At 45.5% G+C, this 27102-nt stretch overlaps 1 protein-coding gene across 1 annotated transcript in view; it reads right to left on the reverse strand.

Annotated features, from left to right (window-relative positions):
• LOC125427243 (serpin A12-like) overlaps positions 1-23479 on the reverse strand; it is a 34413-nt gene extending 10934 nt beyond the window's left edge. The window contains exons 1-2 of the mRNA XM_048486424.1: positions 23366-23479; positions 10638-11339 (exon numbers count right to left, since the gene is read on the reverse strand). Of these exons, the coding sequence (XP_048342381.1) occupies positions 10638-11339; positions 23366-23372 (709 nt within the window). The 5' untranslated portion in view covers positions 23373-23479. The remainder of the gene's footprint in view (positions 1-10637; positions 11340-23365) is intronic.
• Positions 23480-27102: the final 3623 nt, after the last annotated feature.

A 27102-nucleotide genomic window follows, 5' to 3' on the forward strand; every position in this document is an offset into this window, starting at 1 on the left:
TAGTGAAGATTTTAAGAAGGCATAGCCAAATGATATTAATGAAAACAACCCTATTCTTGAGTATGTGTATATAATGTTCTGTCAAGTCACAGCTGACTTATGGAAACCCCAGCAAGGTTTCCCTTCCAGTTACTGACCCTGCTTAACTTTTGAGATCCGATAAGATCGGACTATGGCCACTTCCGCACATGCAGAATAATGCACTTTCAATCCACTTTCACAACTGTTTGCAAGTGGATTTTGCAATTCCGCACAGTAAAATCCAGCTGCAAAGTGCATTGAAAGTGGATTGAAAGTGCTTTATTCTGCATGTGTGGAAGATGCCTATGTAATGCAGCCTTCCCTTCCAACCCTATTCTTATATACATTAATTCAGAGAATCATTGTTAGCCTACAGCAGAGGTCCCTACAGCAGAGATCCCCAACATTTTCATGGCTGCGGGCTCCCATGGAATTCTGACAAAGGGTGGTGCAAACAACCCCAAAATGTCATAGGAGATAGACCCAGCCAAAAAATGCCAGGGAGAAAGGTTAGGTCATCTATATATTGATATTTAAGTTGCCCAAATCTTTGGTTACTTAAATCCAGTGATTGGAGCTGTGAATGGGCAAGACAGATCTTTCTGCAAACCTGAAAAGGGCCCCAGGTTATCAGAAAAATGTAGAATCTAAAAAAATACATTGGGGGTTTAAAAAACCAAATAATAATGGAGTCTTGGTAGCTTTAAACAACTGACTCCTTGAGTGGCTACTGTTAGTCAACCACCGGGGGCGGGGGTTTCCGGGATGGACATGCATGTTATTTTGACCATTTAGGGAGGACTCATTGGGGTCAGGACTGACTAGGGTTGGGACATTTGTGGAGATTTTGTTGTGAAGTCTGAGGAAGGTGATATTTGGGGAGGGGTGGAGGAAAAGCCCTCAGCTGGATGTAATACCATAAAGTCAACCCTCCAGAACAGCCATTTGCTCCAGGTGGACAGATATTTGTCATTTGTAATTCTGGGAAAACTCCAGATCCCATCTCATAGGCCATCCTTCCCAGTTAGACAGGTTCGGAGAGGCTTACAACCGTTAAAAACAACATTTGCCATTCAAAGTCCCAGTACCTTAATAATTCAGCAGGGGCGGATGAATTAACAATATGAATAAGACTACTAAACTAAGCATAAAGTAAAGCAAAAGAGAAAGACAAGGAAAAGGAAAGGAGGATGGGAAAGGGGAAAAGGGAAGTGGAAGCCAACCAATCTGATACCATTGGAGATGCCAACCATGGGCTTTGCAGAGCAGCTCTGTCTTGAAGACCCTGAGAAAGTTTAATAGGTCTTGCAGGCCCGGATCTCACTCAGGCAGAAGCTCTCTTTAACAGGAGCCTTTTAATATGCACAGTCAATCGGAGGCCCTATTGGGCAAACAGCTACCGAGTCACCCCGTAAACATAATCTGCCTAGGAAACATTGGGATGTGACATTACTACATGAGTCAGTAATGACCTGGTGCTTTCACATTTTACTAACTACTCATGCCTCACACCCTTCTCCTGAGCCAGAACATTGTCAGTAGATGGTTTACCCATCACTGAACTTGGCCAGAAAAGAACTGTAAGATTGCTTGAGTCAGGAGCGTAAGGGATAGAAAATCACTCACAGTAGCTGCTACACTAGGCGTTAAAAACCACATCTGAGTGAATGCATATTGTTGATTTCAGATTTTTAAAAATGGGTTCGGGTACAAGTATAAATAGACCCTTCCTCTCCCAGAAGCATGCTGCTGCTCCACAACCCAAATGTAGTCTTTCTAGAACCTTCCAAAAGCTGGGGTCTTAGGACCAGACTATACATCACTGCTTTGAAAGAGTAGAGTTTGGATTGCACAGACCTAGCTGAGCTTTTCTGCAAGCATGCAGCAGCTTTGGGAAACAGCTTCTTTTAAAAAAGGAGAGGCCAAATGGGGTCAGTATCATGCTGCGGGGGTGGGGAGTAGAGAGAGAAAGGACTCCAAACTCCCCCTGGCTGTTTTCTCATGTGAAATCCACGCTGGAGAGAGATTTTCCATTGACTCTGCTGTTCCATGTGGAGCAACTGAGCAGCAAAATAGGTGAAGTAACTCCCCCAACCCTGTGTAATTTTCTCATGGAAATACATCTTGAGGGAGAAACGGGGTTCCTTCCATTCCTTCCATAGTACCATTCTGAGACTGTTTGGGATCCTCCCGCTCCCCCCCCCTTTTTAGAAACCGTTTCCCACAGCTGCTGTGTGGCTGCAGAGAACCCAGACCCAACTAGGGTTGCCAGCTTCAGGGTTGTGACTGAAACTCTCCTAGGATTACAGCTGATCTCCAGGCTACAGAGATCAGTTCACCTGAAGAAAATGGCCGCTTTGGAATGCAGACTGTGTGGCATTATATCCACTGAAGCCGTTCCCCTCTCCAAACCCCATCCTCCTCAGTCTCAAACCCCAAAATCTCCAGTATTGCCCAAAGCCAGCTGGCAAACCTAAACTCAACTCCTTAAAAACAGCAACATATAGGCCCTTTCCACATGGGCCAATAAACCCAACACGGAAAAAAACCGTGTTGGGGGGGGGGGACTTCGCATGGCTCCTGCTGCTAACCCCAGTTCACTCCGCATTTCCCCCCCACACACACACATCTGAGTTTTTCAAGAATCACACTTTCAGCTATTTTTTTGTTTTAATGTGGGTAGCAGCTGCTCGTGTTGTCCTGAACATATATTATATTTACATAGAAGCAGACCAAGCTATATTTTCTGTCCTGTTCACAGCCAAATGGAATAAACTTTCTCTTCCATTTCTCAACAGGGTCTGACTCTAACATAGCAGAAAAAGAAAGAAAAACACAGGCGAAAATACAGATGAAGGATCCCTTGACTTCCTTCACAAACTTTGAAAATTTGCACACACATGAATACCTTACCTAGCAATTAAAGAACATGAGGAACTAATTTTTTTTCTAGGAATTAAAAAAGAACTGAGAACTGAATTGGTTCCTTAAATACTGTCTTGGACAATTTGTTCTGCTTAATGTAGCTGTTTATTTAAGCATAGTTCATTGAATCCCAAAAATATTTCTATGCTCCTGAGTCTCTTTATAATTAAAGGGATGCCTGCCAAATGTTGACAGGCCTAAGACTGCAAGGCAAGCTCACATGGCTGAATGCTACTTTATATTCCCTCTCACACACAAAAAAGCCCTGCACACAGAAAGGTTGAATGACAGAGGAGAACTCTGATTTTTTTCCTACATGCAAGTAATTGTGTGCTCAAACTGCAATCTGAGACAATGTTGCATCCCTGATACAGAATTAATCAGGCTATAGTGATAATATTGATTTATTTAGTACATTTTATCCCACCTTTCCTTCAAGGAGCCACTGTACAGAGGTCCTTTCCACACAGGCGATATACAGCGGCTCAGGGACGGCAAAAACCCCATCCCTGGGCTGCTGTTCGCACAGGAGCCGCTGCTGCATTGCAGCAGTGGCGTCCTGGCCACACAGGAGCGGCGTAAAGCCACTGCTTTTAATCTCGCTCAACGAGCAAGGTTTTTGCAAAGTGGTGTCTTCCCATCGGCGCGGTGTGAACCGCACCGCTGGGAAGACACCACTTTCCCTGTCGCCTCCATTGACCATCATGTCCAGCACCACTCTGGAGGGCTGCAGAGACCTGTGCACGCTGTCCTTCAACCCCTGGAGGCTGGAGGGCAGCATGGGTGGGTCCCTGCAGCCCTCCAGAGCGATGCTGGACATGATGGTCAGTGGAGGGGGCTGATTGAAAGGCGGCTCTGTGCGGAGCCACCTCTCCAGCTGGGGGGGAATTGGGGGTCGCTCGCACGCTAGCGTGCGAACGGTCCCTGAGCCTCCACCGGCATAAATTATGCTGGTGGAGGCTTGTTTCCGCACGTGTGCGGAAAGGGCCTAAGTTTGAGGTTGATTATGGTTCCTAGACCAAAGTGAATAATGTTGAGAAAGAATTGCCAGCGCACTGAGAGAAACAGAGAAGAAATAGGGGCACTGGGATAGGTTTGCCAGCATCTTGGAGATACATATCACTACTTCCAGCAGAAAATCAGGGCATTTCTGTAACATTCACCAAAATTCTATGATTAAACCATACAGTTTGGAACAAATCCTAGAGTATTGTCGAAGGCTTTCACGGCCGGAATCACTGGGGTGCTGTGTGGTTTCCGGGCTGTATAGCCGTGTTCTAGCAGCATTCTCTCTGTGTTCTAGCAGCATTCTCTCCTGACGTTTCGCCTGCATCTGTGGCTGGCATCTTCAGAGGATCTGAATGCTGCTAGAACACGGCCATACAGCCCGGAACCACACAGCACCCCAAATCCTAGAGTGTTTCCTCAGTACAATGATATCATTTTTGGTTTTGCACCACAGTGATGTGAATTGGCAAAATGAGCACTTTCACTATTTTCAAGCATAACGTTAATGTGCAAGCATAATGTTATGTAGAAGTGAAGCTTTCTTTGTGGAAGAAAAAAGAATTGGATACGGTAACAGGCCTAACAGCAGACAGAGAAGCCTAGACTCAAAGGGTCTGTTTACTGTTTGTTAACCCTTCCAGCTGTTACATTCAGAAGGAACCATTATATTCATGGGCTGTCAAAAGTGTACAGTTCTCTGTTAGTGGTTATGAGCATTTTATGGTATTCATTTGTTTTGATTGTTTTGCCAGTCTAAATGCTATTGAAAGAATTATAACAGGCTTTCAATTTAGATGTGCCAGGGACAGAGCGTATTTGTATAGTATTGAGTGACTGCTTGGAAGAAGTGGACAGTTTAAGACTGCATGATGTAGGTGGCCCTGAGTTGATTTTTTGATAAGCAGTGGTATAAAAGTCAGAGGGGATTAACTTTCATTATAGTTGTGCAGTACAGAGTTAGAGTTCTTTACTAAGGAGACCTGGCCTCAAAACCTATCCTAGCTATAAAGCTCACTGTGTTACCTTCAATCAGTCACCATTTCTCAGTCAGGCCATTTTAGAGGACAAAATGGACAAGGCAGGTAACTACATATGCTGATGTATGTTTAGCCTGGAGAAGAGAAGTTTAAGGGGTGACATGATAGCCATGTTTAAATAGTTGAAGGGATGGCAGGTTGAAGAGGGAGCAAGTTTGTTTTCTGTTGCCTCAGAGACTAAGACAAGGAGTAATGGATTCAAGGTGCAAGAAAAGAGATTCCACCTAAACCTTAGGAAGAAGTTCCTGACAGTTAGGGCTGTTCGACAGTGGCATAAACTGCCTCAGAGTGTGATAGAGTTTCCTTTTGGAGGTTTTTAAACAGAGGCTGGATGACCATCTTTCAGGAGTACTTTGATTGTGTATTCCTGCATGGCAGGGGGTTGGACTTGATGGCCCTTGTGGTCTCTTCCAACTCTATGATTCTATGAGGAAGAGTGGGAAAAGATTTAGGCACTGGTAATCCAAGGAAATCCAAGACACCTCCAGACACACAGATAACAATTAGCCAACAAAACAATCCTCTCATGCCTGTTAGGAAACCAGTGTTATTGTTTAATCCCTGAATGGAGAACTGTAGGCTCACAAGCTTGGATCCCAGTTCTCACCATGAGTCACTGGAAAATCTTGGGCAAGCTGGTTAATCCCATGATACACCCTTTGTTTCCTCATCTGTAATACAGGGTCACCCATGCCTTCCTACCGACTGGAGGTGTCCTGGGAAATAATTAATACTTTGGAACTTCAAAGTGGCTGCATTGTGACTATAATAATTCAAACAATGTAAAGAAGTTCAAAGTACCAAGCCTTTCTTGCCCTCTCTAGCCAGCAGAATCATTTCCACTCCTGTGTTACAATGGGAGGTAGCTAAAAGAATCGAGATGTTGACAAAAATGTGGGAGGTGACATACATCTATTTAACTACCATTTAAAAAAAATGAAAGACATGTAAGGATGGCAGCCTCCAGGTGAGACTTGGCGATCCCCCAGAATTATAGCTCATCTCCCGACTACAGAGATCAATTCCCTTGGAGAAAATGGATATTTTGAAAGGTGGACTCTATAGCATTATACCCACTGAGGGCCCTGACCTCCCCAGTCTCCATCCCAAAATCTTCAGGAGTTTCTCAGCCTGGATCTGGCAACCCCAGAGCCACGTGGATGTAATTCAGGTTTGTTTTTTTTCCCAACCCTGTGCCATTCAAATTTGCAAACCGGAAATGGACAGGAAGTGGTATTTGTTCAACTATTTATTAAGCCATCCAGTTAATTGTTCACAGGTCTCCACATAGGCCTCGTTCTTGCATCACTTTATCAAACAAAATGTAGTCCTGGTCAACACATGCAGCAGAATGAGGCAGCAACGTGCTGAGGTAGTAGAATGGATGGTACACTTCAGACTGCAGGGGAGGGGTTACATTTTTTCAAAGTTTTTGAGAGCCAGAGTGATCATTGTATTGGATTTAGGATTCCCAAGGCTCCCACTCCAGTGGCAGACCTCTAGCAAGGCAGCCTCAGTCCCCCACTGCCACTTGGTAAGATATCGGGGGGAAATGGGGTAGGGAAAACTACCATCTTTCCAATGGTGTGCTGTCACTTCTGGCATAAATGCAGTTGTGATGCCATAGTTGGGGCAATGCTCTAGTATTCCACTAAAACTTTATGGTAAAACCACAGAGTTTCAGTAGAATACTAAAACATCATTCTGACACAATGTCATCACTTCCAGGTTTGTGCCAGAAGTGATGTCATGCCATCGTTTCATTGGCAGTTTCCATATCCCTGTTCCAGAGGTGGGATGCAGCCTATTCGCACCTATTTGGTAGAACTGGTTACTAAAATTTTCTCAGTTCGGAGAACCATTTATTAATAATTAACTCCACTAGGGACAAGGGGGTAATCTCTGTCCCTGGGTACAACAAATCTCGTCAAGTGGGAAATGCAAAATTGCCCCCCAGGACCCCCTGCAGCCCCCAGCCCCCCTGGCACCCCCCTCACGTGTGTATGAACTGTATGAAATAATACAATATATAGTAATTCTATTTTTTTTGTTCATTGGTATAAAGGTTGGGAAAGTATTACAGGTAAAGATTTTTCATTTTCTTTTTTTTCCCTTGAAATTTATATTGGAAAGAGAGGAGTTTAAACTACTCTTTTAGATTAAGGATTTTGGATCCCTCCCTCTGTTAGTTTTCTTTCAAGTGGAATATATAAAGTAGTTATAGGAATCTGAAGGGGAAGTAGAAAGTAGGGAGGGAGCGAAATATGGGAAGGAGGGAGGCAATATAGCAGTGATGGCGAACCTATGGCACGGGTGCCAGAGGTGGCACTCAGAGCCCTCTCTGTGGGCACGCACAAACAGAGTTGCCTCCCCTCCCCATCTAGGCTGGCCTGGGCCGCTGGGCTTGATTATTAGCATTAAACCTAAGATCTAGTTTTGGGGAAGCAGTGTAGGTAACCCTGTTAAGCGCTGTTAAACCCCACTGATTTTCATGCAAAGAACTAAAGCGTGATCCTTTACCTGGGAGTAAGCTCGGTTGCTGGCAATGGGGCTTGCTTCTGAGTAAACCCTCCTAGGGTCTTGATTTACCCGTGGGAAGAGTTGCACGGTTGCTTCAAAGCAAAGCCACCGACTACCACCAAGCTTACTCCCGAGTAACGCACACCTTGGAGCCAAACGGTTTTTCTAAACTAAAACCTCAGTATTCAGGTTCAATTGCTGTGTTGGCACTTTGTGATAAATAAGTGGGTTTTGGGTTGCAGTTTGGGCACTCGGTCTCGAAAAGGTTCACCATCACTGCAATATAGGATGTTTTAGTGGGGGGGGGGTGTTTGAGAGAGATAGAAAATTAGATATGTTTGTAATATGTTAACAATTGTAAACAGTTTTTGGTTTCTCTCCCTATGTTATTATTTAAAATCAATCAATATAATTATATAAAAAAAGAAATAATACAGTACCTTTCGGTATATTGCTTTTAAAATATTTTAAACAGTCATTATTTGAATCTAGAGGCGGGGCGAAGGGGAACTGCACCAGGGGCGTGAACGCCCTGTGTCCCTGCCACTGTCCCGCCCAGGAATGCCCCGCCCCCAAAATGCCTGGCCACACCCCCGTCATGCCACACCCAGCCCCATTGGCGCTATGCCACTGTTTGAATCCCACCACCATCGGAACCTGTTACTAAAATTTTTGAATCCCACCGCTGCCCTGTTCCCAACTGCCGCCCACGGGTTGCCAGTGTTGGGACTGGGAAAAACCCATATTCAAATCCCTGTGTTCCCAAGCAACTCAGGGGATTACCTTTCAGCTGAACTTAACCCAAGGGTTGTTGTGAGAATGAAAATAAGGAAAGAAAAACAATGTATGTCACTTTGGAAAAAGGTTAAAAAATGCATTAAATAAATAATAAGTTTCTCTTTATAAGTAATGTCATGTAAGTAAAAAAATAACACAGTAGATTGATCTATAGCATTTCAGACATAGAAATGTGCAGGGTTTTTTTTATATTAAAATGTGATTTCCCCTCTCACCCTAATCCCAGTTAGCAACACTGTGAATTTTGCATCAAAAATGTTTGACTGTTGACTGCGTTGATCGGATGTCAATAGAGGAGAGCTGGGTGTGTTTGGCTTGGCACAGAATATTCCAAAGGCTGTTTAGTTTGGCACAGAATAACTCAGTCTCCCCCACACCCAGAAAAAAAGCTATACATGGATGAAAATGCTGCCAACCAAAACAGATCAGTAGCAATTACTGTTGCTAACAAATACTTAAACAAATGCTAAATAATTTTAAATATACACTATTTTTGTAGGTGGTTTATATGATTTGTGGCTGATTTTAAACAATTGGCTTTCAAGCAGAGCAGTGATTCAAAAAAGACAGAGGGAACACAACTCAATCTGACTGCTCTGCACTATTAGGAAGGAAGTGTGTGAACCAGCCCTCTGAACTGCTGTGAACACATTGACAAATAGATGTACAGACCATTAAAAATTGGTTGCCTGTTCACAACTGGTGGTCAGGATATGTGAGCTAAATTGGTGGGTGTTTGAGTATCCCTAATTACAGTAAGAAAAATGGCCAGTGTGGTATGGTGGTTAGAGTGTTGGGCCCACTCTGCACAGGCCAATAAACAAGGGCTTTCCTGAATTTTCATGTTCCTCATGTCTAACTTCCTGTTTCTTTGGAGGTCACGGGTTCAGTACTGTATTTGTTTTGGTCCCTCTAGAAGTAATTTGGCATCACACTGCTTTAAATGAAGTGTATCTTCCCGGAGATTTAAATGGAAGGGGTTTTTTTATGCTCTATTAAAAGCTGTGTGATGTTGTATTGACCACCAGAGGGAGCAAAACTCATGTGGAACTGAATTGTCCATCCTGAAGAAACGGGACATTAGACAGGAGAAACATGAAACTGCATGAAAAGCCCTATGTCATGCTTAGGATCGCTGTACATAAGCTATGTAGAATGTGGACTGTAGTAAGCTGGAAACTGCATAAGACTGGGTGAAAAAATGTGGTTGGTGCCAATTTGTCTGATGTTCATATTTTTTAAAAAAATTTAAAGACTTTATTCACCTCTTTGAGTTGACTGAAACAAGAAACTGCTATACTTGCTTTGCAAGTCTTATTTGAGAGAATTCCAATCACTTTTGTGAAATATAAGGGAATCTCACAAGTTATCTTAACTTAAGAGGACAGGCTACGTTTACAAAAAAACCTCATCACCTTAAGCCCAAATCTCAATACAGTACTTCTTTTATTTTCTGTAAAAACAACTGTTTTTCAGCAAAAGTTCAGGTGAGCTAGGCTGCAGTTCAGGTATAGAACTTGCACTGAGGGATTGCAAAGACAAGAACAGAGAAATTATGCAAGTTTCTCAAGGAATTTATGTTCATGGTGTTTCTAAACATTTATTTGCTTGTTGCTAATTATGAGTAAAGGGATTGCTAACTCTAGAAGTCCACTTCTTTAGCATTTCTACTGAAATATTGCAGTCATGATATTACTGGGAATAAAATCAATGGACTATCCAAACAGAAAAAAAGAGGTGCGCTGTGGTAGGACTATTTTGGGGTATATATTTTTGTTAACAGTTTCAGTTTCCACTGTGGGTTTTGTAGACTTGTTGACATTTTTTACAACCATTACGGTTTTCATAAACAATTATACTGTGTTTTATATATATATATATATATATCTGAAGTCTCTTGCCTTGAAAACCCTACAGGGTCTCCATAAGTAATCTGTGACTTGATAGCACACACATCCACAGACAAAGTATATATCATGTATATGAATAATACACATGTACAGTGTTGATATACTGACACGCAAAAACACTGACAGTTCAGTACATTTCAGGGGGACGTTTTGGTGCAAGGAAAGAAGTAATGGCACAAAAAGAAAAGATTACAGATCCTTAGAAATGCTCGGTTCATGCAAGGAAGGAGTGAAATTGAAATGGGAATGTTCAGATCAGAATAATGGGTCAATCAGTTTCTGTTTACCATGAATAATAAATGTTGTGAAAAGATATATTTTGAATAAAAATTTCAGTAACTGGCTTGCAACAGAAATCTAAAATTATTTCCACTTAGGACACAACAAATGAGATTGAAGTCTCAGTCTCATCTCTTACCTTTCATGTAGAAAAAACTAACCATTAGTATTTCAGTAACTGGATCAACTCGATCGACAAGCTTAGAAATCTTCCCATGGGTTTTCTTTTCAACATAACTGTTGACATGTTGTATAGTTTCTGCTGCGTTCCTAAAATTTTCCATGTAGATATCTCCTCTGTAGATATTTCTGAGGCCATACAAGAAATTTGGTTGTGGGTGCAGCTTGTTTTGTACAAACAGGCAACTCCCCATTTCTATGTGGAGGCCAGAGCTCCCATTGTTTAACATGTAGATAAGATCATGGAAACCTTCATGTATGTTTTGTTCTGCAATCTCTGTTGGTTTAAAGTTCAGTCCTGTGAGGATCTGATCTAAAGTTTCTGACCTGGCTCCCAAAGCCAGCATGGCAAATGCAGACGAGATACACATGGGAGAGAAGACTAGATTCTTCTTGCCTGAATTGTCCCTCTGGTCTCCATTGGAAGCAGCTATCTTCAAGAACTTGAATGCAAAGTTGGAATTAGTGCGGCCAACAATCTCATTTGGTGTTTGGCTTCTTCCTAGATTGGGTTGGTTTGGATGGTTCCTGTCTAGGGCATGTGGAAGGTCGTCACAATTGTTATCGTAGTATTGATTTCCAGCATTGGGAGGGAAAGCATTGTTAGCTAGGACCCCAATTACAAAGATGAACAGAAGAATAATGGGCTTCATTTTTCTCCCTAAGAAACAATAACAAAGAAAAACACATCAGTTATGCATGCTTAAATGTACACAAAAAGGAACTGTTTCAAACTGTGAGCTACTAGAGCCAGTGCTTTAGAGAACAGCTGCGTTGGTCTGTAGTAGAACATTCAGATTCAAATCCAGTATTATCTTAGAGACCAGCAAGATTTTTGAAGTATAAGCAATCTTGAGAGTTAAAGTTCACTTCACCGGATCCAAGTAGGAAACAAATAAGTTTCTTTCAAAATCTCCTTCCTTCTTGGTGTAGTGGTTAAGAGCAGGTGGATTCTAATCTGGAGAACCAGGTTGAATTCCCCACTCCTCCACCTGAGTGGCAGAAGCTTATCTGGTAAACCAGATGTGTTTCTGCACTCCTACATTCCTGCTGGTTGACCTTGGGCAAGTCACAGTTCTCTCAGAACTCTCTCAGCCCCACCTACCTCACAAGGGCCATTTCTGCACAGCCAGCTGAGTGGAGGTGTATTGGTATAGTTTATGCAATGCACCCCCCAGGACCGTTCGCATGGGCGGTCCCGCTGGGTGCACAGCTGACGGCACAGCCTTTGCACAGGCTACACTGCTCCCAAATGGCTCTTACCTCCTGTCACCTTCCGTTGCGTCATGGAGGCCAGGGGACACGCCCCCAAGGCCAGAGCGATGGCTCTGGGGTCAGAGGCAAGGAGGCATGTCCCCTGGCCTTCACAACGCAATGGAAGGTGACAGGAGGTAAGAGCCATTTGGGAAGGCCATGGGAAAAACACAGGCTTCCACCCGGTGCCATTCACTTGGCACTGAATGGAAGCCGGCATTTTAAAAAAAACTCAAACCCCCCCAGCAAGGGTTAAAAGCAGCATCTTCGCGCCACTTGGGGGGGGCGAGCATGGTGCTGCTGCAATTCAGCAACATCTGCTGTGCAAACAGCGCCACAGGGATGGTGTTTTTACCATCCCTAGGGTGCTGTTTTCCGCCTGTGTAGAAACAGCCAAGGTGTTTGTTGTGGGGATAGGAAGGGAAAGGAGTTTGTAAGCCACCTTGAGTTTCCTTAAAGGAGAGAAAGGTGGGGTATAAATCGAAACTCTTCTTCTTCTTCTCTTCTAAGGTTACCCTGTACTAAAATCTAGGTAAATCAACTGATTTAAGTTGGGTTTCACTAGAACCAGTGTATTCCAATACACCGGCCAAGGTGACTTCTGGCATCAGCCAAGCAGAGGGGGAAATAATCTTGGAGACAGATTTGGGGAGAGTTGTCCATTCTCCCTGTGCTCTTCTTTTGTCTTTTACACCAGGCATTACCCATATGTTTCAAATGATTGGGGAAAATTCAGATATACATATATGGATTTGTCATGGCCCTGACTAGTCTGGCCTTTGGTGAGGCACAATCCATGGATCCATTTATTTCCATGGCTCTTTACCTTTTTCACTTTCTAGTATTCATGAACTTCAGATTTTTAAAATCAATCTATCTATTGGTTGCATACTTAATGATTGATAGATTGCTTAAAATATTTATTGTCTGTTCTCTTCATAAAACAATATAATACATTAACTGCTTTGGAGGGATGGTGATAGGTCCTGATTCACACATACACATGGGGGTTGTGTCTGAAATCTCCACCCTATGCAGCAGACAGGCATTATGAGCACTTCACAATTTCCATGTATCTAGCACCTGAAATAACCCTAGGAAGGCTCTATTTGGTCTTCGGGGGAAATTTGCATGTCCTAGGGAACACAGGCTTCCCCAGGTGACCAAATCACACACTCCAGGACCATTTCGCATCAAGAAAATCGTGTGATAGGTAAGAATAAACCTTCTTCTCCACCAGTAGAACTACCACTATCCACGTCAAGCACCACATGTACAGTGTAGTCGACCCACGCGGTCAGCGTAAGAACGAGACGAGACGCGGAGATAACATCTGGTGGAGATGGTCGCCAACTGGCCCGGGAACCCGAGGAGGTCCGATGTTCACTAAGCGAGTCTACGTCTGCCCGGTTCCTGGCACAGCACGTATTATCCTATTGCCAGAGGCGTGTAGGAGAGGGACGAGAATTCGGAGAAGCGGGAGGTGAGGAGATCATCCATGGTCATGCATGATGCTCATCTGGCTACGTCGCGAGGAGAAGGGCGATGCAGCGTCTGAGCCTGAAAATCCCTCACCCACAGAGGCACTTAGACCATTTGTCCCTGCGCCCGGTGATTGAGCCATTGAACAGTTACATGACCGTGACTCATGGGGGGGGGATGAAGGTGATTAGAAGTGCGATCACGACCGGCAAGGCACTTAAGGTCGTTAAGCGTCTAACGTTCTACTACGGCTGCTGGAGTGCGGCAGTACGCCTACTACATCTCCTCCTTTTTTACATTTTGCAGAAAGCGGGGGGGGGCGAAGCGTAGAGAGGCGATTTAAAGGGGCGGCTTGTACTCCTCCGCCCGTTTAGTCCATTTGACCAGAAGTTGCCCATGCTTAACATTAGAACTTGGATTGCGAGGGTAAAGAGAGTCGAGGGGCTTCTTACACCGCGTTACAGGCAATGTGAGACCGCGTTGAAGCGAAACGAGAGATCCGATAATAAAGGCACACAATTAAACCAGTACAGGACTGTACAATACCAGCTCGATACATCCTCCGGCGAAGCCAGCTCCAGAGGGGCTGACCGCAATAGAGGCAAAACATCATGTACTTCAGATTAGATACAGCTTCTTGCAGCTCCCACGCACTTTCATGTGGAATCAATTGGGAATTATCAGAAAGATTAAAACAACACACATAATATGTACATTCTCACAACCTTGGTGGTGTATGGCGCAACAACAAGTAATCAATAGCTGGCCACGATTGTCTAGAAGTGCGGCTTGAGCCAGGATCCTGTGCTGCTTTCGGAGGCCAGGGCATCGGAAGCCCGGTGGTGGAGGTAGGAGTTGATGGACTTAAAGGGCACAGAGCCAGCCCGGCCAATAGTGCTTAGCATTGTAGGAGGCGAGTCCGGGGGCTCCCACTAGGGAAGTTGCGAGGGAGGCGAACTCGCTGGCGGAGAAGCGTGCGTGCAGCTCCGACAGGAGGGAGTCCGAAGAGCAGAAGCGGGCCCGGCGGCGGCGTCCGAGCTCCCGGGGTGGAGCCTGAGGGTAGGACAATGGTGAAGCGACTGAGGCAGCAAAGAGTTCCGAGCAGAAGTCGAGGCGGGGAATGTAGTTAAGCGTCCTCTCCCATGAGTCCAAGAACCAGCCCCTGGGGAGCAGGATGTTTCGAACATGGGGAGATATCCTCCATGTAATTGTGCAGTTCCAACTAGCCGAACGGCCGTAGATAGGCCAGGTCCGGTTCCCGTTCAGCTCTGCGCCCGGTGATCACGAGGCATGAGTGTTAGACTTCGTGTGGTTAGCGACAGTCTTGGAAACCAAAGGAAGGCGCCAGCGAGAGGTTTAGACGGTGGAGTCCCCAGTCGGCGGCTCATAAGAATATCTGATGGATAGAAGGCATTCATGAGAGGAGGCTCCAGCAGACTCCGCTAGGAGTCTCGGGTGCTACGGAAGGCAGGGGAGCAGGCAAAGGAAGGCTTAGCAGGCTCCGACTCTAGGTACTGGCCCAGGCAGAAAGATGAAGGCGTTGGCAGCGGCGGCAAGGCTGCTCCCAGATGTTGGTCTGGTGAAAGCTTGCCAGGGGTGGCGATCGCCATCTGACAGGAGGCAGCCTTAGAGCAGGCAAAGGATGGTGAAGTGGCCAGGCTGAAGTTGGTGGTGATACGCCAAAGAGGCGGCACAGAGGTTCACCGGTGTCTCGGGGTGAGTCTTGCTGGCGCGCTTGTGGCGCTCAGAACCTGGCTGGTGAGTGCGCCTTGGCGGTATCCCAAGGTCATTGAGGTCTTTTAGGCGTTGGCGTGCCGCCGTTCCTATTGAGATAAGCTGGGGCCCGGGATCCTCTAGAGGAGATCATCGTTCCATCTCCGGGATAGGGGTTAGTTTCCTCACAAGTAGCCATTCCATGGGTTGTACCTGTTATGGTGAATGTCCCGGAATTCACGGGAACTACCTGTAGGAAAGAGGACTGAGAGAGCACACACCCTTTGGGATTCTGAGGCGGGCGAATCCACGCCAAGGCTCAGTTCTAGAAGCCCGGATGGGCCGAGATTGGGATCGAGGGTAGTGTTTGGAATTTAATATGGGAAGGAAGAAGGCATTTTGCAGCCTGTGAAAGGTTGCACAATACAACCCTCACCAAGGGGCGCTTCCTTTCCCTCTTTCTTTAGTTGTTGTTTGACTAGGGAGGGCAGGAGGTGGCGACCCTGGTAAGGGTGTGGCTTCAGAATTGGCGTGTCAAGGGTCGCGTCGAAGGAGTCCAGAGCCTGCGAGAGAGGAACAGAAGCCCGAGTCCTGGGGATTGTGGGTATGCATGCTTAATCAGCAACACAAAGGGGCTTTGGAAAATACCTTTTTGGGGGGGGATAGGTGCATCCAGGGAATGAAACAATCCGGCAATTAGAGGCAAATTTCCTCACTACACACAAAAGGAAAAGGAAGGGAGGGTTTCTTTGCAAGGGGAGTTGCACTTACGTGACACATGGTGGCCCTAATGCAGGAGGCGGGATGGTGCTAGGATTTTTGTGATCCGAATTATCGGGGGGGTGCATGCGCCCGCTGAGACCGCTCCTTAAAGAGGCGGCTTGGCGGCAGCGTGAGCAAACACCACCCACCCAAATCATAAGGAAGGATCTGTGGGCTACGCTTGGCACTTGTAGGTATTAGGGGGCATAATGGCGGCAGCCCCTTTTTTAAACTAGAGGGCCTGTCACGAGCATGATGCCTACGGTATCAGAGACAGGCCCAGATTACTAATCCAAGGGAGAGACCCAGTCAGCCAGGTGGCCCTCCCTTGCTACTAGTCGAGAAAAACAGAAGGAAAAGAGGAGGAGAGGAAACAAGATTTTCTCGCGAGGAATTAGAAAATAATTTCCCGAAGGGCAAGATTACAGGATCAGCGACCTGTAGCGGCTGCGATCCCAAACCAGAAGTCGTTTTGACCCAGCCTGACTCATATGAGTCCCTTCCCCAGAGATTGACATGGATGTCCAAAGTGATGGGGCGGACTGTGGAGCTACGCTTCGAGTCCTGGGCTGTTGACCGTGAGCGGGCACGGGGCCTCCGTCCTGTGGTTTTATCTTCCCCCACCCCAGATGTGCGCGGGCTGAAGAAGCCACTGCGATTACGGCCACTGGGTGAGACCCACTTTCGGCTGCTCTGGTGACAGCCTTGGCTAACATCAGCGCGCGGTGTCCACCAGAGCCCTTGAACTTACATCCCTTCTATATGGCGGAAGCTCCAGGAATGGGCTGGGAGGCTCCCGATAGAAAGCGTCTCCACGCTGCGTGATTGGTGTAAAGGAAATGCGCCATGTTGGCTGCACAGGGAGCTTAAAGCCTTTATTGCAAAGTGCGGCAGCGGGCGAAGCATGGGGCAAGAAGAATCAGCGGCAAAGCGCAGCTGGCTCCAGCGAGGCAGCTCCTGTGGGATGTTGTCCCAGACCTGGAGGTGGATGGGTCGCTTGGTGCATTAGAGTTGATCGCTCCGGGGGCCGATAGACAGTCCCTGTTCATGGCAAGAAGGCCTTTGGCAGCACTAGCGAATTGTCGGTAGGGATGGGCTGCGTCATACTGGAATTTAGAGGCGACAAGAACCTGCGTGGGGAGACTTAAAGGAGATGGGCTGGAATTGCATGCTTGGCCCGAGATGCCACGGAAGAGTGATGGTTTTGGCAGGGGCGCAGCGTTTAGGTGGAGCTCTAGTACTCTCCTCCTTGGTCACCAAGAACAGCCGAGGCGAGGGGAGTTTCAGCCAGGCGAGTCGTTTCTCCAATGGAAACCCTTCTGGCAGCTAGCGATGGGCACCCGGGTTTAGGTGTGCCTTCTCCTCTTGGGGACCCTCCTCCGCGCCGGGGTTGTAAGGCCCCGCGGGCTACCTACGCCCGCCCGGAGTCAGTGTCGGGTCTGCATGATTAAAGCAGTCATCCTGAGACTGTCTCCGCCCGGTGGAAGTGCTCTGGCGAGGCTAGCTTAGTGGCCCGAGGAGGGACCCGATATCCTGGCCAAGCCTTAAGCATATGCGGCCAGTTCAGGATTTTTTGCCCAGCCCGTGATTGCTCGGCTCTCCATTGGAAGCGTTCTCTTTGCGGCCAGAGGAGCTCGTTTGGAGCCTCCTGGCTATCTACCTGCCTCTTGGCGCTTCTGGGACCTATTCCCTGGAAGATCGGCATAGGGCTCTTGGGAACTTTTGCGGATGGAGGAAGAAACTCTAGGTTGGCTGGCGGCCATTTGCAGGGGACTTTGACCGTGCCTTAACCAGACACTCAGAGGCGACCGTAAGGAGTGGCCTCAGGCAGGACAATCTGACCGTTAGGATTAGCCGCAAAGCATCGAAGCCGTAAAAGCTGAAGCTGGCGGTGTGGCGCCGCCAGAGGTGGCTGCTTTCTGTTGAGCTTGAAGCTGCTGAGTGGAACTCACTTTCCCAGACCACTGAAGTAGCGCAGGGCTCAGGAGCATCACGAAGGTGGTCTTCCAGTCTTATCACTGGAGACCATTAGGTGAGTTTCTTCGCATTAGCCTCCAGCGTACCTCTCAAATACGAGGGCTGAAGTGACTCCCTCGTCGCATTCGCTACGGGCTACAGTAAAGGATATTTATAGCTTAGGGGGCGGTACTTTGGAGCAGCGCCCGCGGAGGGCGCCATCCTCCCCTCTCAGTATCTGTGCCAAGTGGTTGGGGCACTGTGCAAGAATACTCTGACGCCGTCATCTTCCATTCAGAGTTTCAGCTCTTCTACAGATAAATTGGCTATGCGTTCTCTGAGAGGTTTTAGAAACCAGCATCCATTCTGATAAAGCTAGCCGGAGGTCACAATTAGCTTCCCGAAGACAAAGGTGAGGCAAGAGATGGGCTGAGCTTGTGGGAAGGGTTTGAATTGGGTGAAGGTAGCGGGGCAGAAGGAGGACCAAGGCGTCCAATTTAGTGGATAGGAAAATTCGGGGGGTTGGAATTGAAGAAGGTGAAAGATCGAAGGAGGGCGGCCTACAGCAAGGGGCCGTAGGTCACCTGCAGGCTGGTATGCAACGAGCATTTGTCTCCACGTCAGTAGCTAGGCGACATCGGAAGCGAACATCTGTCGCGAAGAGTCGTGATCGTGCCCCAGTCCCTTAAGATTCAATATCCCCTCTGGGTACCATGGACACTGAGGCTTCAATCCTCTATAATAATTTGCGCGCAGCTCCAGCCTTCTCTTCTAAAGGGGACTACCTGCCGCCATTTCGCTAAGCAGCTTTCAGTTAGATCAAGCGTGCTTGTCACCAAAGCCCTGCTTTTGCAAAAGCTCCATACTCTAGAAGTGTTCCGTCGAATGAGGAGTGTACTAGAATGGCGATGATACCTCTGGATCGCGCCGATCCAGAAGGGACGAAATGCGATGCAGCTGAAAGTGCCCCTGGAATAGCCGATCCAGCCCGGACTTCCGGTATTATGTAGCCCTTCAAGCGGCCAATTGAGCAGGAATTGGAAGGTTCGAGATTCGGGTTTGGCACCAGCCTTATGGTCGATTACCTTGGTCAGCGTAAGAGAACGAAAGACGAGGAGCCAGCGGAGATAACATCTAGTGGAGAGTCGCCAGCGAACCCGGGCAGAGTCAAAGTGTTCCTAATGAGTGCTCAATCGCGGGTTCCTGGCACCTTTGTATTGTGCTCCTATTTAGCAGAGTGTAGGAGGGAGGACGGGGAGGAGTTCGGGAGGCGGAGAACCAGCGGGGAGATCATCCATGTGATGCATGATCTCATCTAGCTTCACGATCGGAGAGGAAGGCGTCACAGCGTCTGATTCATCCTCACCTGAGGGAGCAAGACCACATTGTCCCCTCGCCAGTGGAATTGAGCCGAACTGGTCATGACCATTGACTCATAGGGGGGATGAGGAATTAGAAGTCGCGATCACGACGGCAAAGACACGCCGCGGGGTCCGTTGGCGTCCCAACGTTCTACTACGGCACTGCTGGGTCGGCAGTGCACTACTACAGTACAGGAATTGAAAAGAGCCCAGAACTCATGTTGGACTTTTGTATGTCGTGGGCACCACAGTCTCAGCCAGGGGTTTTCTTCAGTGTTTAAATCAGCGGGTCTGCTCCATCACACATGCTTCCTTACATCAACCATAGTCTGGCTTCCTACTCCCAGAAGCATTTACTGTAGCAGACATTTCATCTGATCATTATAGAACTGCTGTAACATTATATGTGTGTAATGGCCCAGTCCAGTTGTTCTTGTCAGGTAGCAAAAACTAAACCAGGTTTGGATAAGAGGCCATCAAGGAAGGTAACCATCCTAGCTAGTCTCTTGCCTTGAAAACCATATGAGTTGTCATAAGGCAATTCCAATTGGGACTTGATTGCACTTGTCAACACCATAGTGGTTAAGCTGTCAAAATAGGCCTGGAAACACCTGTACAAAGTTTTCTAGGTGACTTTGAGCCAGTCACACTCTCTCAGAATAACCAGGTTTACTGTGTTGTTTTAGGATAAACTGGAGGAAAGCAGCAATGATGTGTGCAAAACCAAATATAATGCCCCAGTTTATGGGGTTGCCAGCAGACCTCCATGGGGTGCTATCCAGTGAAACTGTGATGTCACTGACCCAGAAGTAATGTCATTTGGTAGGGGTATAATATTTGTCCAGAACTCTATAGTTTAATCATAAATTTTGAGACAAATGGTGGAGCATTACCATTATGTTTATGTCATTTCATGTCACACCAGAAGTGACATCATTGCATTGGCTGAGATGCCAATCCCGCCCCCATTTCTTCCAGAATTTCCACTACCACCATTGCCCAGCTGTGCCATGGTAGGGGGTGCCAGCAGGGGGGTGGGAGATCTGGCACCTGTGGAAGGCTAGAAATGTGATTGATAGGTTATCTAAGAATTCATTTGCTTTTTTTCCTTTCTCTGTTTCCTCTTGCATTCATATTACATAGCTGGCAGTCATTTCTCATAAACCATCATGAATACAATGCCAGTCAGGTAGTAAATAAATGTATGCCAAGAATAAATAAGTAAAATTAAATACCATCCAGTATACTAAAACCCCAGAAACAATAACAAGTAAAAACAGTGGAAACAAATAAAATAACACCAAAAAGTACAACCGTGAAAATGGTAGTTGAAAAAGTAATAAAGTGTGATACAACCCAAACAGCCTAAAATGTTGCCTCACAGTGTAAAAGTTGCCCTATGAATGCAAATATAAAGTTGTTCAAATTAGCTCTACAATGCAGCATCTCATCCCAAACAAACTGAGAAGTATATGTAGCAGCTCAAGCAACCCTTTGCACAACATACTTGCTGGAATTTTTAAAGAAACTTGAAGGTATGCTTGCCATGCAGAAATTACATCACGGTGACTAATAAACAACCTATGCCTCGAGAAACTTTCACAATCAGCAAACTTATTATAAACAATGGGAGCTGTAAAAGTGGCAATTAAGTCCAATCACACGAGTTTGAGCGGTAGAGACAGTGTGCTTTACCCAAGACAGCACCACCAAAATGCAAGGATAAATCTAGGATTATTATGTTTATGGTCCAGCAGCAGAAATCCCACTATTCCCATTGTCCTCATTTCCAATTTCTCAGTGTTCTTCTAACATCTTACACATCTAATCCATTGTCCACAGACAGGATACTACTGGCTTTAAAGGCACCCTTTTTATGTAAGAAAGATCCAGAAAAGGATATTCAACGAAGTCACTAGCTAAGTTGTGTATTGATCAATGTCCAAGCATGATACCCTTGTGTATTATTTGGAAGATGGGCTTGAGTTAAATGCTTTTTAGAGCTTTTATAAATATATATCAAAGGCTCTATCAACCTTATTTGTTCCCTACCTGTTTTACACAACATTACCTTAATTTATTTATATATATATATATACCCAGCTTTTCTCCCCAAACAGCACACAAAGTGGTTTATAACATAGTCTCCAGCCCACCATTTGTTCTCACAATAGCAAGCCTTTGAGATAAGGTTCTGACTGGCCCAGAAACTTAAACACTGTGATGTGCCATCACTCAAAAGGTCAGTGATGACCCAGCCTTTACCTTTTTTGCTCCTTGGTCATGGATTCAAATGGCATTTCACCTGGTTCCTGTAATATATTACTAATGTTGCTTTAATGACAACTTCCAAAGGCTCTCTAGAAATGAGAGGCTCAGGTTTTGCAACCATAACTAGAGGAGGAGTTAGAGTTACTGAGGCTAGCTGTGGCCTGCTCAGTTAGCTGGCTGTTGTGTTCTAATAAACACAGTTCTTACAACCACTACTGCTTCCAGCATTAACCCTTTACCTCCATAGAAATACAACAGTTCCCCCCTCCACCGTTTAATCCTCATAACAGCAACCCTATCAGACTGAAAGATTGTGATGGGCATAAGGTCACCTGGCAGTATAGTTGCCGGGACTCCCCAGGACACTGGTAGGGAATGGAAGGAGTTTGGATGTATAAACCCCTTTGCCTCCTGTAAGAGACTGCAAGAGGTTTACAAACTCCTTCCCCTCCCTTCCCTTTCCAACAACAGATGCCCTGTGAGGTTGGGGGAGGGGGGCTGAGAGAGTTCTTAAAGAACTGTGACTAGCCCAAGGTCGCCCAGCAGGGCCTCTTGTGTAGGAATGGGAAAACAAATTCAGTTCCCCAGATAAGAGTCTGCTGCTCATGTGGAGGAGTGCGGAATCAAACCCCGTTCTCCAGATCAGAGTCCACCACTTTTAACCGCTACACCACACTGGCTCTCAGCATGTGTGGTAGGGCTTCCAGATCCAGGTTGGGAAGCTCCTGCAGATTTGTGGGGAAGCCTGGGGAGGACAGAGACCTCAATGGCATACATTGCCATTCAGTCCACCCCACCCCCCAAAAAAACATCAATTGTTTTCCACTGGGAGTGATCAGTCTGGAGATGAAGTGTAATTCTGGAGGATTTCCACCTGTAGGCAGGATCCGTGGTCAAGTGAAGTATTCAAATCCAGCCATCTCAGATCCTAGTCCAACCCTCTAATTCGGAAACAAACATTTATCCTTCGCTTCAGCTTTTAATTACTTAAACTCATGACTTCCTATCTTACCATGTGTGGGTATGATTTCTTTTCCTTTCGGCCATCTAATATCTTAGAAAACTGTCACTGTATCCTTCCACACTCAACTTTCTCTGAAACTCGCTATGTCTGTCTCCATCAGACATCCCTGTGGGAGCCATTTACTTTTCTAGTGATGCTCTTTTGGATTCTTTCTGATTTCTATCTGACTGCATCAAGAGAGCCAGTGTGGTGTTATTTCAGATTAGGACTGAGGAGATCTGGGGTTTCATTCTTTACCAGCTTTAAAGCTGAGGGGACTGCGGGACAGTCACCATCGGCTAAAACCTATCTCATCCTCCCATGAGGAGAAAAACAAAGCAGCTTTGTATCCTGCTTTAGGAGCTTCTGAGGAAAAGTAGAAAAATATGGCAGAGCTAAATTCTGGTTCCTTTTTGCCCATGAACTTGCACAACCCCTCTGACCTCTGCTGCAAAAATCACCACTGAAGTGTTGCCTAATAATCTGCAATCACAGCTTCTGTGTTTCAATTGCTCTTCGAGTCAGTGCATGTCTCACTCCCCCTCTGTTTTGGGGTTTCTCATTTTCTCACTCTACCTTTGTACATTTTGACAGTTGAAAACATCCCCTGTGATCTTACACCTTTTTATCACATTATCTGCATTATCTTTGCCACTGGCTGGCTACCATCCTATGCAGAGTTGCAGCTAAGTTCATGGCAGTCAATGGACTAAGAAGGGTGGAACTCTGCTTAGGATGGCGCTGAACTCAGGATGCTCTCCTACACAACCTTGCAAATATTGCTAAGATTTGCCGACAAATGTACAGACAAGCTCGCATTTCAGATAAGCAATTATCGCACACACATTTAACACAAACGGCACTATTCAGGGAAACTGTACTTACAGTACATTCAGTAGGACTCAGTTGTTTTCTTTACGTCTGCAATACTCCTCATTCACTTTGTTTGAGATTGACAAAGGGACCTGAGTATCCTTTCTACTGGCTAATGAGTTTCTCTCAAGGTTCTGACTCATAACCACAAAGGGAAGGAGTTTTCCCTAGGCTTTCAGTTGGGCTGGATAGACATGTGACTTTGCTTATATGACACCTCTCTCTCTCTCTCTCTCTCCTTGACGCTTGGGAAAAGGTGTTCATCAAGCTGAATCCCTTGTGAAGGCATAAATAATTATCCATCCACACCTCAGTTGTCGTAATCTTTCACCTCATTATAAACAAAAGGAATGGTAAAGAATTACAATTCAGTCCAAGCCGGATGAATTAGATAGGTAAAGACAAGCTCTGTCAAGGAGGAAACAGCTCCGGGTTTTCATGAGCACCTTTTCCTACCCTTTCCTAGCTAGCTTTCTTAAAGGTATTATTTTGATAGGGGAAACTAATTTGAGAGGTTAAGCAATGGATGAGATTGTTACTGCAAAACTGACTGGCAGTGATGAAAACCATCCCAATTCGTGTCTTGTTTTGAAAACCCTATGGGGTTGCCATAAGTCAACTTCAACTTGATGACATGCCACCACCACAATTGCTGCAGGTCAGGTTGCTGTTAATGGCGGTATGATGCGGGTTGTGTGGGTGTGTGGGTGTGAAAAATGGACAGGTGGCCTCAGATCATGTTTGAGTGTCCATCCCCTTAATTCCAGGCTAAGAAGAAGGAAATATCTTGGGATCCGCCATAAGAACTCCGCCATAAGAACATCTGGCCTCCCGTGGGTACATAAAGGGGGAAGGAGGGGCTGAAGCCATCTGTAGTTTTAGTATTTTATATATTATTTTATTGTAAATTATGTATTTGATGTTTTAAACTGTTTTAGTGTTGATGGACACCGCCCTGAACCTTCGTGGAGGGCGGTATATAAATATAAATAATAAATAAATAAATAAATCATTATATGATTGTCTTGATCATACTGCCCGATTAAACTCGCCTCAGGTCTTGTGCTAAGAGCATGCCAGGAGGCCCCACTAAACCGCTCCCTTTATGAACTTTTATTCTTGCAAGCGTGAGGTCAGGACCACCCATTTTAGAAGCCTTGGAGAGCACCAGAAATTTTAAAGTGGTTCACCATAATCAATGGGGTTTAAGGACCAAGAAAAACTAAATGAAAGAGTGCTGAAAATGAGATTGTCAAAGAAAGAAACTGAGATACTCAGAGAGGTGGCACTGAACGACAGTTAACAACTGTGAGAATCTTGGAAAGAGATTTTTTTTTTCTCTATGAAATGTGCTGTCCCTCCTTAAAGTGTGCCAAACCTAGACATGGGCTTAAGTGTGCACATGTTTGCAATGTACGCCATCCCATAGAAACCACAGCAACTTCTCAGCGCTCTAATTAAAAGAGGGAGGTAACAGCCTCCGGCGAACCAACTGGTGCTAGAGGTCAGCTTGTAGGAGTGGTGTCTGCTTAGCTGCCAAAATAGAGGCCATGCCTATTGATAGTGTAGCAAAGAGATTGTCATCTGTAATGAGAGTAATACATGCAAGTCTGTGGGACGACCTTCACTGCCCTGAAACCACAAATGCAAAAAAGGGGGGTGGGGGAAAGCACAACAGCACAATTAATGCATAGAGGTATATAAAGCCACCTTTTAAGTATGAAATTGTAAACATAAATGGGAAATACGAATGATAAGATCTTTACAACATGGTATACAGAAGTACAGAGATGTCAAAACAAGACACATCTTTGTCCCACTTGGAAAAAATGCAGGAACCTGACAGTTTTCCTGACAAGAGTGAAGGTAGCCAAGGAGTAGTGTTTTCTCCCACTCCTCTGCCTCCTGAGATGATGCATGCTTGTTGTGAAGCTTCATTACCTCAGGCACAATACAAGATTACTCACAAGCAAATCTTCTCTTCTTTGTGGGTAAAAACTGAGGTGAGCAGCAAGGGAACATTCCAAGAAGAGGAAGGGCAGTTCATTCTTGTATTTAAGTGTTTTTTAAAACAAAGTTTGTATCCTGCCTTTCCATCCTTACCAGGACCACCAAGGCAGCTAACAATTCAAAACACCCATGGTACCATTGCATAATAAACCATTAAAATCACGTTTTCCCCCAAAGTTAAAAATATATCCAAAACAGTTGTGATTCATATAAACCAATAAATATTGGTTAAGAAGGAGCAAGGGAATGCCAAATGAAACAGAAAAGTCTTCGGCTGCTGGTGGAAGATGGCAATAGAAGGGGACAGATGCATCCCACTTGGGATAGAGTTCCAAAACATCGGTGCTATGACCAAGAAGGCCCTCTCCTGTATTGCTGCAAGCCTGATCTCTGAAGAAAGGGGCTTGCAAAGCAGAGTCTCTGAAGATGACTGTAATGTTTTGGTAGGTTCATTAGGGATTAGGTGACCTTCAAGTTTTTTTTTCTGAAATCACATAGGCACCATCCATTCATTTTCTGGGAAAGACCTGATTTGTGTGTGGGGGGGGGGGGGGGGAAGAAACTTTGCAGCATTCAGAACCAATGTGGTTGTGAGCCAATTTTGTTAGGATGGTACAAGTGCCGGCTTCATTCACTCAAGAAGAGTTAATTGTAGTCATGTAGATAGAGTACTGAATTCACATGCCTAGAATTACATGAGCTTCTGGAAAGATCTCTGTTTCCTTTTTCTAGCAAAAGAGAAGAGGCAGGCACACACAGACTACACAGACACCCATACTGAGCGCTTGCCTAGTATAGAGTCTGCTGTTCCTATATTTAGTGTAACTTTATTTTGTTGTCTAGTAAATTTCTGCAAAACATCACACTCACATCTCCGTCCTATTATATTCTCAAAACATTCATCACAGTACCAACAAATTTTCTTAGCTTGGTTCTCCTGATCACCTAGTAAGGCTGCCAACAGACCTTGAGAAAAGTGTCTGGTCTCTTTAATAGAAAACGCATGAACATTTTAATGGAAAACATTAGTTCCTCTTACACCAGTTGGGTTTTTTGGGCAGTGGTGCTTTAGCTGAGCTAACCTTCTTTCTTAGAGCCCAGCGAATTAAACAATTATTTAAAGTATAGGGGCGCCGGGGAGGGAGGAGATGCAACCAACCAGCAGGTTGGAAACTAATTGACCTTTCCCCTTCCCCTGAACAATTCTTCCTTGCAGTTTTCTCCTCCTCCAACCCCAGATTATTGTTACAAGGGAAACCAGAGGTAGGGAACCACATACAATCCTCATAATGTCCAGTTCCTGCAGTTTCAAATATTTGGATATGTGTTTGGCTGATAAGCGGAGGCATAATTTCAGACTTCGGCGAAAGGGTAGGAAAGAAACTGTAGTGGAGAAATATCAAAGATTCCCCCCAAAGTCCGCTGACTGACCTGCCATTGGATAGTCAACATTAAACTGTCCTAAATTGTTTGAGAAGCCCTAAATAGTCTCAAATCAGGGCATAAGAAGGAATTCCTCCTCTGGTATCCTACCTGGACATTGTAATGATCATGACAGACTTTATATGCCAGCATTGTCAGAGGCTGAGTGGGAAGCAATACCTGGCAGGGCTGCAAAATGGGTTTGCTGCTAAACAACATTTGTTCCTTGAACATTTTGCTTAGGGCTCTGGCTTATTATGTGTGGGTTTTTATTAGTGCTACTATTTTTCTAGCGGTTAAGTTGTACACTGTGCTGT

This window comes from Sphaerodactylus townsendi, linkage group LG02, assembly GCF_021028975.2.
Source record: "Sphaerodactylus townsendi isolate TG3544 linkage group LG02, MPM_Stown_v2.3, whole genome shotgun sequence".
NCBI lineage: Eukaryota > Metazoa > Chordata > Lepidosauria > Squamata > Sphaerodactylidae > Sphaerodactylus > Sphaerodactylus townsendi.